Consider the following 14,006-nt stretch of genomic DNA (forward strand, 5'->3'; position numbering starts at 1 on the left):
ATCTGTCACAATAACATTAAAATATAAATTATAGATTGCCTATATTTGAAGAAAAACAGAAGAAGCAAGCTTCTTTAATAGCTTTAAACAATAATTTGATTCTGCAAGTCTATATATTAGTGTTACTTCCTTGAAGAAAACTGGGATATGAGCAGCCTCTACTTTCTCCTTCATACATTTCTGTAGCATTTTAATTACTTTATCATAAATATATAATACTTTCAAAAATAAGCTAAATTAGAAGAAATGGTACTACAAAAGATTGTTTTGTTTAAAATTTAGATTTCCTTGCAAAGTGCAACAGTATGACAATATGCAGAGCAAATATCATAAAAATAATTATTTAAAAAGATTGATTTATGCTGCTAATGAGGACAAAGACTAAAATAGATTGAGTAGTTTTTGTGTAAAAAGTGGTTTATTTTCAAATTAGTGTGTCTAGTAGTAGTGAGAGCCACACAATAAACTCAAGATTTTTTCTAAAGCCTTAATTTTCTTCAAAGTCAAGACATAAAGCATTAATACAAGTACATATTTAACATAAATAAAAATGCAAAATTTCTATGAATTTTTAAGATAAAACAACAAACCTCAGAGTTTCTCTCTATATCTGCTTCAGACTCTACCTTTAACTTTCCCAACAGTATGAATATATTCTCCTCTTCTCTTAGGTATACTTTATGGTGAATCAAAAGAAAACCAAAATGTAAGTGGATTAAATTCACCAATCAAAAGACATAAAGTGGCTGAAGTGATAGAAAAAAAAAGAAAAACCCAATTATATGCTGTCTATGAGAGACTCAACTTAGATTTAAGGACATACATTGGATGAAAATGAAGCAATGGGGAAAAAAAGATATTCCATGAAAATGGTAACCAAAAGAGAGAAGCCAAGAGTGGCTATACTTACATCAGACAAAATAAACTTTAAGTTATAAATTGTCACAAGAGACAAAGAAGGTCATTATATAATAAAAGGGGCAATTTATGTGATATATATATATCACTATATAAAATAATATATACAATTCAGGCTGCCATTTGCAACAACATGGCTAAACCTGGAGATTTTTCTAGGTGAGATAAGCCAGACACAGAAGTTTAAAAACTACATGATCTCATGTATATGTAATTTTCTTAAAGCCAAAGCAGTAAGTTAGAACGGGTTAACAGGCGTGGAGAGGTAAGGGAAGTAGGGTGACACTGGTCACAGGGTACAAAGTTGCATTACATAGGATGAATCAGTTCAGAGATCTCATGTTATTTCATGATGACTATAGTAAATAATGTCCTGAATGCTGGAAATTTGCTAAAATAGAGTATATTTCAGGTCCACTGAGTATGCCCCCAAAATATGGTAACTATGTGAGGACATGATATGTTAATTAGCTTAACTGTAGTAATCATTTCACTGTGTGTGTGTGTGTGTATAAAATTATGTTGTACACCTTAAATAAATGCAATTTTATTAAAAAGAACAAATTTTTTAAAGGTTCAATCCAACAGGATGATATAATAATTATAAATACGTATAAACTCAGCATCAAAGCACCTAAATATATATATTTTTTAAATTGACATATTTGAAGGTAGAAATGGCAACACAACAGTATTAGAAGACTTCACTACTCCACTTTCAATAATGCATAGATCACCCAGGGAGAAAATGAAAAAGGAAACCACAACCTTGAACAGTGCTGTAGACGAAATGGAACCTAACTGACATATACAGAACATTACATTCAACAGCAGCAGAATACACATTCTTTTCAACCACACGTGGAACATTCTCTAGGACAGATCACACACGAAGTCCTAAAACAAGTCTCAACAAATGTAAGAATAAAGTCATTCCAAGTATCTTTTCTGACCACAATGGAAATAAACAAGTCAGAAATCAGTAGCAAAAGGAAATCACAAAACTCACAAATAAATGGAAATTAACTGACTCTTGAATGACATTGAGTCAAAAAGAAATCAAACAGGAAATTAGAAAATATCATGAGAAAAATGAAAATGAAAACACAATATACCAAAACTGATGGGATACAGTAAAAGCAGTGTTAAGAGGGAAATTTATAATTATAACACCACATTTTTAAAAAGAAGAAAAATCTCAAATGACTTAAGCTTACACCTCAAAAGAACAATACACTAAGGACAAGTTAGCAGAAGAAAGGAAATAATAATTAAAATTAAATGATAATTAGAGCAGAATAAATATAATAGAGACTAGAAACACAACAAAAATACTGGCAAAACTAAGAGTTGTGTTTTTTTGAAAAGATAAAATCTATTAATCTTTAGCTAGAATAAGGGGGAAAATGACTCAAAATTGGAAATGAAAGAAGAGACATTACAACTGATGTCACAAAAATAAAAAAAAATTATATCATAAGGGATTGTTATAAAAATTAGACTCCAACAAATCAGACAACTTAAGAGAAATGAATAAACTCCTAAAAACTTACAACCTACCAAGAATAAATCCAAGAAAAAGAAAGCTTGCACAGACCAGTAACTTATGAGATTGAATCAGTGATCAAAAAACTCCCAACAAAGAAAAACCCAGGACCAGATGGCTACATAGGTGAATTTTACCTATCATTTAAATAAGAATCAATACAACTCTTATTCAAACTCCTCCCAAAAAATAGAAGAGGGAACACTTCCAAACTCATTTCATGAGGCCAGTATCACCCTGTTACCAAACATAGACAGAGACACCACAAGAAGAGAAAACTACAGACCAATATCCCTAATGAACATGTACGTAAAAATCCTCAATAAATTATTAGCAGACAATTCAAGAACACATTAAAGAATCATAAACCATGACCAAGTAGGATTTATCCCTGGAATGTTGGGATAGTTCAATATATGCAAATCAATAAAACTGATACAGCACATTAACAGAGTGAAAGACAAAAATCACATAGTCATCTCCAGAGATACAGAAAAAGCACTTGACAGAATTCAACACCCTTTCTTGATAAAAACTATCAACAAATTAGGTACAGAAGGAACTTGCATCAACATAATAAAGGCTTTCTATGGAAGGCCCACAGCTAATATCATACTTAATGATAAAAAACAGAGCTTTAAGATCTAGAACAAGGATTCTCCAACTTCAATTCGACATACTACTGGAAGTCCTAGCCAGAGCAATTAGGCAAGAAATAGAAATGAAAGTCACCCAAATCATAAAGGAAGAAGTGATGACATGATCTTTAATGTAGAAAACTCCCAAGGCAAAAAAAAAAAAAAAAAAAAAAACCCACCCCAAAACAAAAATAAAAAGACCTTTTAGAGCTAATGAATTCAGTATGCAGGATATACAATCAACATAACAAAAATTTTTTGATTCTATACACTAACAACTAACTATAAGAAAGAGAAATTAAGAAAACAACTCTATTTTCAATAGCACCAAAAAGAATAAAATACTTAGGAATAAAGTTAAACAAGGAAGTGAAATGCTTTTACACTGAAATTATAAAATGTTGATGAAAGCAGAAACAACTGGAAAGGCAGTCTATGTTCATGGATTGTCATATTATTATAATAATATTATCATCAATATTGTTAAAGTGTCCATACTACCCAAAATGTTCTACAGATAGAGTAAAATCCGTATCAAAATCCCAAAAAGCACTTTTTGCAGAAATAGAGAAAATAATTCTAAAATTTATATGGAACCACGAAAGACTTCAAATAAAGCAGATCTTGAGCAGGAAGAAAGAACAAAGATGGAGGCATAACACTGCCTGATTTTAAAATATAATACAAAGCTACAATAATCAAAACAGCAAGCTACTGTCATTAAAATAGGCATATATATCAATGGCACAAAATAGAGAGTACAGAATAAAAAAAACACACATCTACGGTTACCTGATCTTTGAAAATGATACCAAGCATACACAATGGGGAAAGGATAATTTCTTCAGAAATTATATTGGGAAAACTGGATTATCTACATACAAAAGAATGAAATTGGACTCTTAACCTTACACTACTTATAAAAATTAACTTAGAAAGAATTAAAGACTTAAACCTAAATCTGAAACTGTAAAACTTCTAGAAGAAAACTTAGGAGAAAAGATTTTCTACATTGGTCTTGGCCATGATTTCTTGGGTATGGCACCAAAAACAACGAAAGCAAAAAAAAAAAAAAAATAGGCAACTGGGACTACATCAAGCTTAAAAGTTACTATACAGCAAAAACCGTCAACCAATGAAAAGGCAACCTATGGAACTTGAGAAAATATTTGTGAACTATATACCTGATAATGGGTTAATTTCCAGAATATATAAGGAACTCCTGCAACTCAATGGCAAAAAGCAAATAACCCAATTTTTAAAATGAGCAGACCACTTGCACAGACATTTCTTCAAAGAAAACACACAAATGGCCAGTGAGTATATGCAACGTTGCTCAGCACCGCTAATCATCAGGGAAATGCAAATTTATAACCACAATGAGCTGTCACTTCACACCTGTCAGGGTGGCTATAGTAAAAATTCAGAAGATAGCAAGTGTCGGTGAGGATGTGGAAGGATTGGAAACCTTGTGCACTGTTGGTGGGAATGTAACTTGGTATAGCTGTTATGAAAAGCAGTAAAGTGGTTCCTCAAAAATAAGCACTGAGTTACCAGCAGTCCCACTTCTGAGTATATACAGAAAAGAACTGAAATCAGAACTGGGAAGAGATGTCTGGAGCATTATTCACAACACCCAAGATAAGAAAACAAACAAGTATACACTGACAAATGTAATCTATAAAAATAAATATGATGTAGCATATACATACAATGAGATATTATTCAGCCTTAAAAAAAAAAGAAATTCTACCATTTGCAACAACATGGATGGACCTCGAGGATATTATGGAATTAAGTCAGTCATGGAAAGACATAATTCCTCTTAGATGAGGCATCTAAAGTACATAGTCAAACACAGAAGTTAGACAGTAGAATGGTGGTTACCAGGGAGTCGGGGAAAAGGGTATGTGGAGTAGTTGTTCAGTGCGTATAAAGTTACAGATACACAAGATGAGTCAATTCTGGACCTCTGCTGTACAACTTTGTGCCTCTAGTTAACAATGAGATAGTGTGCACTTAAAAATTGCTTGAGGGTAGATTTCATGATAAATGTTCTTTACAAGCACACACAGAAAAAGGGACACAAGGAAACTTTTGGAGATAACAGATATGTTTATTAACCTTGGTGGTTTTGATGATAACATGAGTGTATACATATGTCCAAACTCAGCAACTTGTATATATTAATTATGTGCAATGCATTTTTATATACCAATTATACCTCAGTAAAGCTTCAGGGAAAAAAAGGCATAGTAATAACAACTGAGCCTTTCTTCATAGGTAACAAGAACTGTTGAAAGAGAAATAAAAAGTAAACACCAAAAAATAAAAGGATCAGTTAAGCCACTTAAAGTGGTATTTTATAGGACTGCATAATTCTCAACTTTTCATATCACTTCTCACCATTAAGGGCATCATTTGGTAAGAAAAGTCATACTGTTGTACTCAAAGAAGCTTTTCTCACTATTATTTATAGCCTCCCTTTAATCACATGAAAGATAAAACCTCAATTTTGACGCAGTCAGTAAGAAATGCTTTTGTAAAATAATGGCATTTAAATTTTTTTTAAATGAATTCCTAAGGGAGGTTATCCTACTTCTTTTCTTAAGAAAAAAATTAAGTGCAAAATAGGAAAATAGGCTCATACCTGGTTTGGATTTTCCATTGCTTGTGTGACCATCAAATTAATATAAATTCCTTAATGTCCAAGATCACTTGTTCAATGTTGTGGGGGCATTTTTGACTGTATGTGGTGGAATGAGTTCCATGCTATTTTGAACTGGCTCTACAGTGTATGAACATGCCACTTACTGTATTCTCTTCATCAACCTACAAAATTTCCAGTCAGTTTTATTGACAGCATGAGCAATGATTAGTTTCTCTTGTGTATGGCAAAGTTGTAAATAGTTCTCTTCTTCATATAGTTATCAATTCTGTTCTACAAGAAATAAGTTTTGCCCTGACATACTATGCTACTGGTTTGTCCCCAAGCTGTTCAGACTTGGTTACTTAGAGCCCATCAGGTACGGGAGGGAACTTCATTGGTCATCAATCGAAATTTTCTTGAACCCAAGTTTTCTATGATTTACTCGATTTTTACAGAAAGCAGACCAAAGTCTTCTTGTTAACTATCTGTCTCCTAAGAGCACCATAATGCTTGCTCATTACTAGATATGACTGGCATGCCAGTTATGTACTAGAAGTCATAAAAAGTGATCCTATTGAGAATATAATCTAGGTAGCCAGCATGTAGAATGCGATAGAAAAACAGATAAATATAACATAGTTATAAAATTCCCCTCTAAATTTCTGAGTATTCTTTGGTGATAATTTTGCAATAGAGGATAGAAAACAAGTACTGGAACATGTTCTTATTACATCCCTAGTTTTTGTTTTTGTTTGCTATAATTTTTCTTCTCATCTTTCATCAGTTTAACATGTAGGAACTTGAACTATAGATAGGCCAGAATGTTTCTTCTGTTGTGTTTTTTTTTTTCAGGTGAAATTCACATGACATAAACCTAAACGTATTAAAATGTACGGTTCAGCGATATTCAGCGTGTTCACAATATTGTGCAACCATCACAGTATCTAGTTCCAAAACAAAAATCAATCCTTTATATGCTCTACTATACATATAATCTACCAGTTAGGTATATATATATTTAGTACCATACATGCAATTTTTTTAACAGTACAAAGCTGGCTTACCTTGATTTTAAACGTGAGAAAATACAGTTCAGATAGCTTACATAATTTATACTGAAGTATGTAATTTATCATACACATAATGTGTTGCTTAGTCAAGATGTTTATTCCAAAGCTCTGTCCATTCCTGTGTGCTAACATACCATCCAGCTCACCTCTTAGCAGTGAATGAATTTCTAAGGCAGCCAGGTGTTTCTGTGTGCCAGCGTGCAGTAACGTTGCTGTTACTCTAATCCGCTGTTTCAGAAAAATGTGTAGTTGAGAATTTGTATAATACAGTCTCCCAACATATGTTTAAATATTTTCTTATGATTAAAAAGTTTGTTGACCAAAGTTATGTTTTGCAACTATCATGTAGAGAGGAACTGTTTTGTTTTCTGTGGTATTTTTTACCTTTTTGCTGCCTTTCAGATATGCTGCTTCCGTAAAGGATGGCTCCCAGTATTTTGTGCTCCTGATTGTGACTGATGGGGTTATCTCGGACATGGCTCAAACTAAGGAGTCTATAGTTAATGTGAGTAGGAATCATTCCGTCTTCAGCTGGCTAAATGTATGCGTGGTGCTACTTAAGGGACCAGAGTCTACTTCAGTTGACTTAACAGTGAACTACAACACTCATGTCTTTGAAGCCGACTGTATTATTAGCCATATCCAGGAACTCACACACGTTTATGCCACTCCTCCATAAGGGCCAAGCTGAGGAGTGTAAATAAGTAGGTTGTAACAAAATTATTTCAAAAAATAAAAATAAATAAGATAATAGCATCACTTTCATGTGCATGAGTCTGTTTACCTCTATTAGTTTGATGTACTTAGATACAATCTTACAATTTGTACATAATATTTAATATTTACATTTCAGTTGCAGAACTGTGCTAATTTCTATTTTTATAGAACTAGATAGGGACTAGCATTCATTCAAAAAACATTCTTTTCATTATAATTCCTAATTATGTGTTATTTCTATGATTAATTGATTGTCTTTATTAGACTATACCCTATAAAAATCTATATTTACTAAACTATAATCCATAAAAATTAATCTATAATCTGTTTCCATTCACCTTTCTATATTTGGGTTTAGCAATGTTTGGTACAAGATAGATATTAGTAAAAATGGGTTACATGAATGAATTATCATACCTCATAATTATTAATAGCACAGGGAAAATATAATTAGCTGTTTGGTGTGAGAAAAAATAGCTAAATGTGGGGAAAAAATCAAGTGTTTATAGACATATACTTAAAACCAAACACAAAAAGGAAGAGAGGTAAAGGCTTACACATTTATTTCTTCATTGGTTTTTAACTAGACACACTTGGATTGAATTTGTCTTGATTTCCTTTATGTTCTGATCAGTGGAACTAGTGTGTTCTTTAAAATAGAAACTTAGTGATTTAGGTTTAAACTAACAGGACATATGCTGAGGAACAGTTATGCATAATTCAGTGACCTTCACAGCTGAAGATGTGGTTGCTATCCTGTCCCATCTGTCTGCTGGTGGGGCTCACATTCTTACTATAAAATTATTCAATCATACTAATGATAACTTTCTGTAATTATCATTGCATTCACTCATTTACTATGAGTGAGATAGAGTAGGGTACTACTTTTTCACAAATAATAGTACCTTTTCCCCCTTTTAGCAACTGAAAGATTTTTGAGAGGAGGGAGAACGTGAAAAAAAGAGACCAAAGGTACCCAGAGTCAGCTTAGGAAGATTTTGTCTGGGAAAAGAAAGTGAAAGCAGGTGCTCAGTACTTTTTTAAAACATTATCCAAAGCCATGTTATATTTTAAATATGTTCAAAACCATTTTAATGGGTATCTGCAGAAAAATATCAATAAAACAGGGTATATTATTTTCTTCTTAATTCTTAGTTCTTTTCTTAATTCAGTTTCTTAATTATGAACTAATTATGTATTCTCTTTGAAGGCTTCAAAACTTCCAATGTCAATAATTATAGTAGGTGTTGGACCAGCAGAATTTGATGGTGAGTAACAAAATTTCAATGGTATTTCTTGGAGTTTCTTTTAAAGCTGACTTATCCTATACTTAGGTTTCTGTCACTCTTTTTCGCATAGAAGAATGTGAGTGTGCATATATATGGATTTGTATACAATGCCCATGTACATATAGATATAAATGCAGATGTCTCATGTTGGAGTCTATTAAGGTGAGCAAATTAAAAGAATGTCTTCTGAGTAGGACATTATCTCTCTGGCATAGATTAATTCAACATGTACCTTTCCATTTCATTAGAGATGGTTTGTACCTCAAAATATTTCTTAACATTGAGTGATACATGGAGTTTTTGTTTCCAAGGCAAAACATACTCTGGGTTCACTAAAAACTTTTAAGGTTGAGCACTAAATTAATAAACCAGTAGGTTGCAAAATAGAAAAATTAACACAAGCATAATTTGTTACTTTAATAGATTTTCAAACCCTGGCTAGTTGATAGACATTGTCTTTATAAATATTTAAGTTCTGTCGTATGAAAGACCAAAGTAAAATGAAACTGCAACTGACCACATGAAATTTAATGAAACTTTATATAATTATGTTAAATTCATTTTGGGGGTCATTTTCTATTTGGACTCAAGCCTTCTTCAAATGGCAGAGTGACGGGTGTTTAGGTAACTAGTGAGCTGGGTAAACTTCTCTAAGGATAGTCTGTTCCTCATCACTTGATGAATTCCTTTGAAAAAAAAAGACCCTCTATGCTAGACAGCAGCTGCATGACCACGTAACAGTCACCTGGCTCAGGTGTTTTTACATTGATAATGACATATTTAGCTTGGCACTTTAGAAATGAGAATCATTTTAGAATACTTGAAACACCTTTTGGTATGTGAACGAAAAATACTGCAAACCATATCAGTAAACAAAGAATGCTGAAGCCATCAAGTCATCAGTGGCTGCCGCCACCCAAGTGAAGACAAGCCTGCAGCCCGGCCTCTGCAGCCACTCACAATGGTGCCCTCTGAGGGGACTCAAAATAAGAAAGGACAGGATACTGGCCCTAGATAGCGAGGTGCTTGTCAAAGGAATGAATTCAGTGGGCCCAAATGTTTGCTTCCTCCCGTACATAGAAAAGCACTGAATTCTTTAACTTGAGATGTCTGATTTTCTTTAGTTAACAAGTAATCTTTTATTGTTCCAACTACCAGGTCTTTGTTGTAAAGCTCCTATAGATCCTGGCTCCTCCCCTACCTTTTCGGAGCAGTCCCTCAAAGCCATCTGAGAGCCTGTCATCCCGGGTTGGAGTCCTCAGAATTGTTCACCAAATAAAATTTAACTCTCAACTTTTATGTTGTGCATTAATTTCAGTCAACAGGTATGCTACAGGTTAATTTAGGCACATAGGTGGCTAATTGTAGTATGATCATCACTAGGGTGATTCTTTTTCAAGCACCAGTGCCTTCTCCATCAGGACAGTACAGATCTCTGAGCCTCAGGTAAAACAACATAGTTAAGTTGCTGATCCTGGGGAGACTTTCCTTTGATTCAGTGCTTGGCTGGTCACCCTTTGCATCATTATAGTCTTTCAGTTTCTACAGCAAGAGTCATTTAGCCGTGACTGCTGCCGCTTCTGCTAATATTTGCTGTGTCTCTGGAAATACACATCTGTCTGCACTGTCCATCGGGCATGAGTCTGAGATACCTCTCTGGAGTCAGGAAAGCTAAGACGCATCTTTCTTGTTAACATTTTGTTTACTTGATCATCTGCATCGAGCAGGGATAGACTGTGATTCACAAACTTTACTGATCGCTAGGTTAGAATAACTCACGATTTCTTCTTGAGTTACTAATTTGCTTTTGCCTCTCAATTATGCACTTCTCATTAGGTTCATCCCAGGTCCCCCAGATGTCTGTGGCAGTTCACTGTCAGTCACTTGTTCCTCAAGAGCCCTTACACATAATGTGTGAATACGCAGCCACTGACCCTTCCTGGTGTGTATTTCTGGTCATATATTTCTATTCAGAGCAGTAGGCGCAGCTGTTTGGGTTCTACCTTCATACAACTGCTACACCTATTTATTTTCTTCAATTCTTTTATTCCCAGTGAATTGTTTATCAGTGTTTTGAGACATGATAATTCAATTCATCATTTCTCTCTCACTTCTTGAATTAACTTTAAAAAAATGCAGCAATCACTCAGAGATCAGAATGTGAGCTTTATTACTAGTAATGTGGAATTGGAGAATCTGAGTTAACCTGTGCACAGAATCAGACTTCTCACTGCTTTCCTCCCCCCACCCCTTGCAAGGATTAAATGACTTCACCTTTATTTCCAGGCCTCCTCTGTACAGGGGAGGAGCCTTGCCTATTAACTGTGCCACAGGGAGAAATTGCCTTCAAGGTCAGCTCCATCTCCCAATCTTAGGTATCCTGTGAATCACTCCTCTTTTCAAGTGGAAAAGTGAACGAAGACCATAGACAAAGAGGGAAATTACCTTCCCACAGAATTCTCTCCTAGGAATTAAAATGAAACTTTCCCTTGGAAAACCTGTGAAAGGGGAATGAGGGTCCTACAATACCTGCTTTCTGATTTCACCTTGATGGAAGAAAATTTCTGACTTACATTCCAGTACTGCTCTCCTAACAGAAAAGCCTTTTTCTCATCACTTCCAGATCTACCATAAATAAGTTTACATAGCACACATGTAAATTACTGAAATAAAACTTTCAGATTTTAATCAGTTAACCACATGAATCCAACTTCTATGTATTTTTAACCAGAAAGTCCGTGTGGGTAGAAATGCAATATTTTCCCATCCATTCTTTGAAGGGAGAGGAAATATGAATAAACTATTAGATTAGTGAGTATTTAAATGTCTTAGTTCTGTATTTTGATAAGAACAGTTTAGAACTTTCTGTATAATTTTCACTCATTGATTTTTTTCATTCCTCTTCATTAAGAAACAAGATTTCTCAAAGCAGGATTTCTTTATCCTTAAAAGACAAAAAGTCAAATTAAAGCAGCATCTGGTTACCTACTTTGATCCAAGTCAGGAAAAGGGGAGAAATAGGGAGGGGTTCTAACATTCTTTTGTCTCTCAAAGCTGGAAAAGTATGCAGGTCTGTCTCTTATGCATCTTTTTTTCCAGCTGTGGGTACTGGTGGGGACCTGGGGCTTACAATTTCAGGCTCCTTGAGGACCAGATGATCTGAAAACCTCAAGGGTGAACATTTCCCTTCCACCATTTACATGCCATTTCTTTTCTCCTTGCTCTCAAAAGTGTAGCCTCCAGTCTTGCTCCCTGCAGCTTTTTAACCCAAAGGACATGCTGGAAAATGCAAGACGTTTTGTAGGATCTCATTCTAATACATTATTACCTGAATAACTGTCATTTTCTTTATTTGGACTGAAACACTCACAAAGACCAGTGGAGATTGTAGAGGATTGTGGAAGCTGAGGGCCAGATTGTCATCTAATTTTTGTTTCCCATTTTAGAGAAAGTATAGGGTAATCATGATGAGTTATTAGCAGATTAGATACTAAAGGAGTTTCTGTGATTGCTGGCAAGTCACCATCAATGTACATTTATGTCTCAAAGTAATATGAAAATTTTGAAAGCAAAACTTGACCCCCAAAAAGGAATTACCTATTGAAAATATTTGAGCATTACAAATTCTCTTATTTAGATCCTTAATAAGTAGGAGAGAAAAAAATAGGTTTTTTGTGTTTTGAGTAAGTTAATTACCTTATTATTGATAACATGCACATTTAATAAGTAATGACATATATTGTATATCTAAGAAAAATATTGGATGGTGGCTCACTATAAATTATGTGTACTGACAGTGTTTCAGTCCAGACATTGATTCCTGAACATGTGTAGAAAACTAGAATTTAAAACATGGTCTTAAAAAAAAAAAAAAAGCTTATAGATACAGAGAACAGATTGGTGGTTGCCAAAGGCTTGCCAGGGTTGGAGGTGAAATGGGTGCAGGAAATCAAAAGGTATATGGGTTATAAAATAAGTAAGTCTTGGGGATGTCGTGTACAGTGTGGTGAGTATAGTTAATAATACCATATTGCATATTTGAAAGCTGCTTAGAAAATAGATCTTAAAAATTCCCATCACAAGAAAGAAAGATTTGTAACCATGTATGGTCAACTAGACTTACTGTGGTGATCTTTTCACAATATACATAAATGTCGAATCATTATGTTGTGTACCTAAAAATAATGTAATGTTATTTGTCAATTATACCTCAATAAAAAAATTAAAATAGAAAAAAAAAAAGCACAATGTTTTTAACCTAAATTCATTATCCAAGCACTAAAGAAAAAGGTGGAAAGGTGAGGATTGTATTCTGAATGACTAAGATTTTTTTGGAGGGTGAAAAAGCAAACCTAATTGCAAGTGGCTCTCTGGAGTCTAGTGAATGTCATTTGTATACAAAATGAATTATTAGTAATAGAATTACACTTTAAGTACAAATTAGCATTCCTCATGTAATTGGTAATTTAGTGAGTTCTCACTGGAAACATTAAACTCTAGAAAATGTTCTTAATTGCAGCATAACTTTACTCTATCACCAGCTGTCCCATTATATCACAGCATTCCCAAATACCAGTTGATCTATGTAATGTTGAAATTTTTAACCAACAACAAAAAAAAATGGTGTAGAAAAATTGTACTTCATCTGATCACTCACTATAAGGGCAGAGCAAATGCCTCTTTGTTTTAAAATTTATTTATAAATAGATTATAGATAATATATATGATTATCTAGCTTTGTTGTAGTTTCAAAGAGAATTAAGTTCAGATTGTTCATGGCAATTCTGTAATGACTAGGGCCAAGTTTCTTAAATTAGAGAGAAAAAATTAAAATTGAATGAATTAGCATCACTGGCTCAATCAGTCATGGATATATATATATATAACCCAGAGCTGAGAATCTTTAGAATGGGGAGATGTGCCTTAAGACTTCTACAGTGCATCAGCTCTCCTGTTATTTCAAGGGGCCACATGAGGTCTTAACTTGCTTTCTCCATTTGTAAAAATGTGCATTCAGTCAGGTTTTGTGGAGGAAATCACTGAGGAGATAAAAGGATCAACAAGCTTCCTGTCTTTACATATGACGTCTTGCTACTCAATACCTCTTGATTTACTTACTGCCTACATTGTTTTAGTATATGGCTAAAATGGACTGAATAAATGACCCTATTTTATTTT

At 33.8% G+C, this 14,006-nt stretch overlaps 1 protein-coding gene across 6 annotated transcripts in view; it reads left to right on the forward strand.

The window, feature by feature from the left end:
* The window catches only part of CPNE8 (copine 8), a 195,654-nt gene that overhangs the window by 147,754 nt on the left and 33,894 nt on the right, over positions 1-14,006 (forward strand). For 5 of the 6 annotated variants that reach the window (XM_045507043.2, XM_074375045.1, XM_010970530.3 and 2 more), the window contains 2 exons: positions 7,225-7,327; positions 8,750-8,807. In XM_045507043.2, coding sequence (XP_045362999.2) covers positions 7,225-7,327; positions 8,750-8,807 — 161 coding nt within the window. Of the gene's footprint in view, positions 1-7,224; positions 7,328-8,749; positions 8,808-9,986; positions 14,005-14,006 lie in introns of those variants that run through there. The other variant, XM_074375046.1, reaches the window with a different exon arrangement.

Source organism: Camelus bactrianus, chromosome 12, assembly GCF_048773025.1.
Source record: "Camelus bactrianus isolate YW-2024 breed Bactrian camel chromosome 12, ASM4877302v1, whole genome shotgun sequence".
Taxonomy (NCBI): Eukaryota; Metazoa; Chordata; class Mammalia; order Artiodactyla; family Camelidae; genus Camelus; species Camelus bactrianus.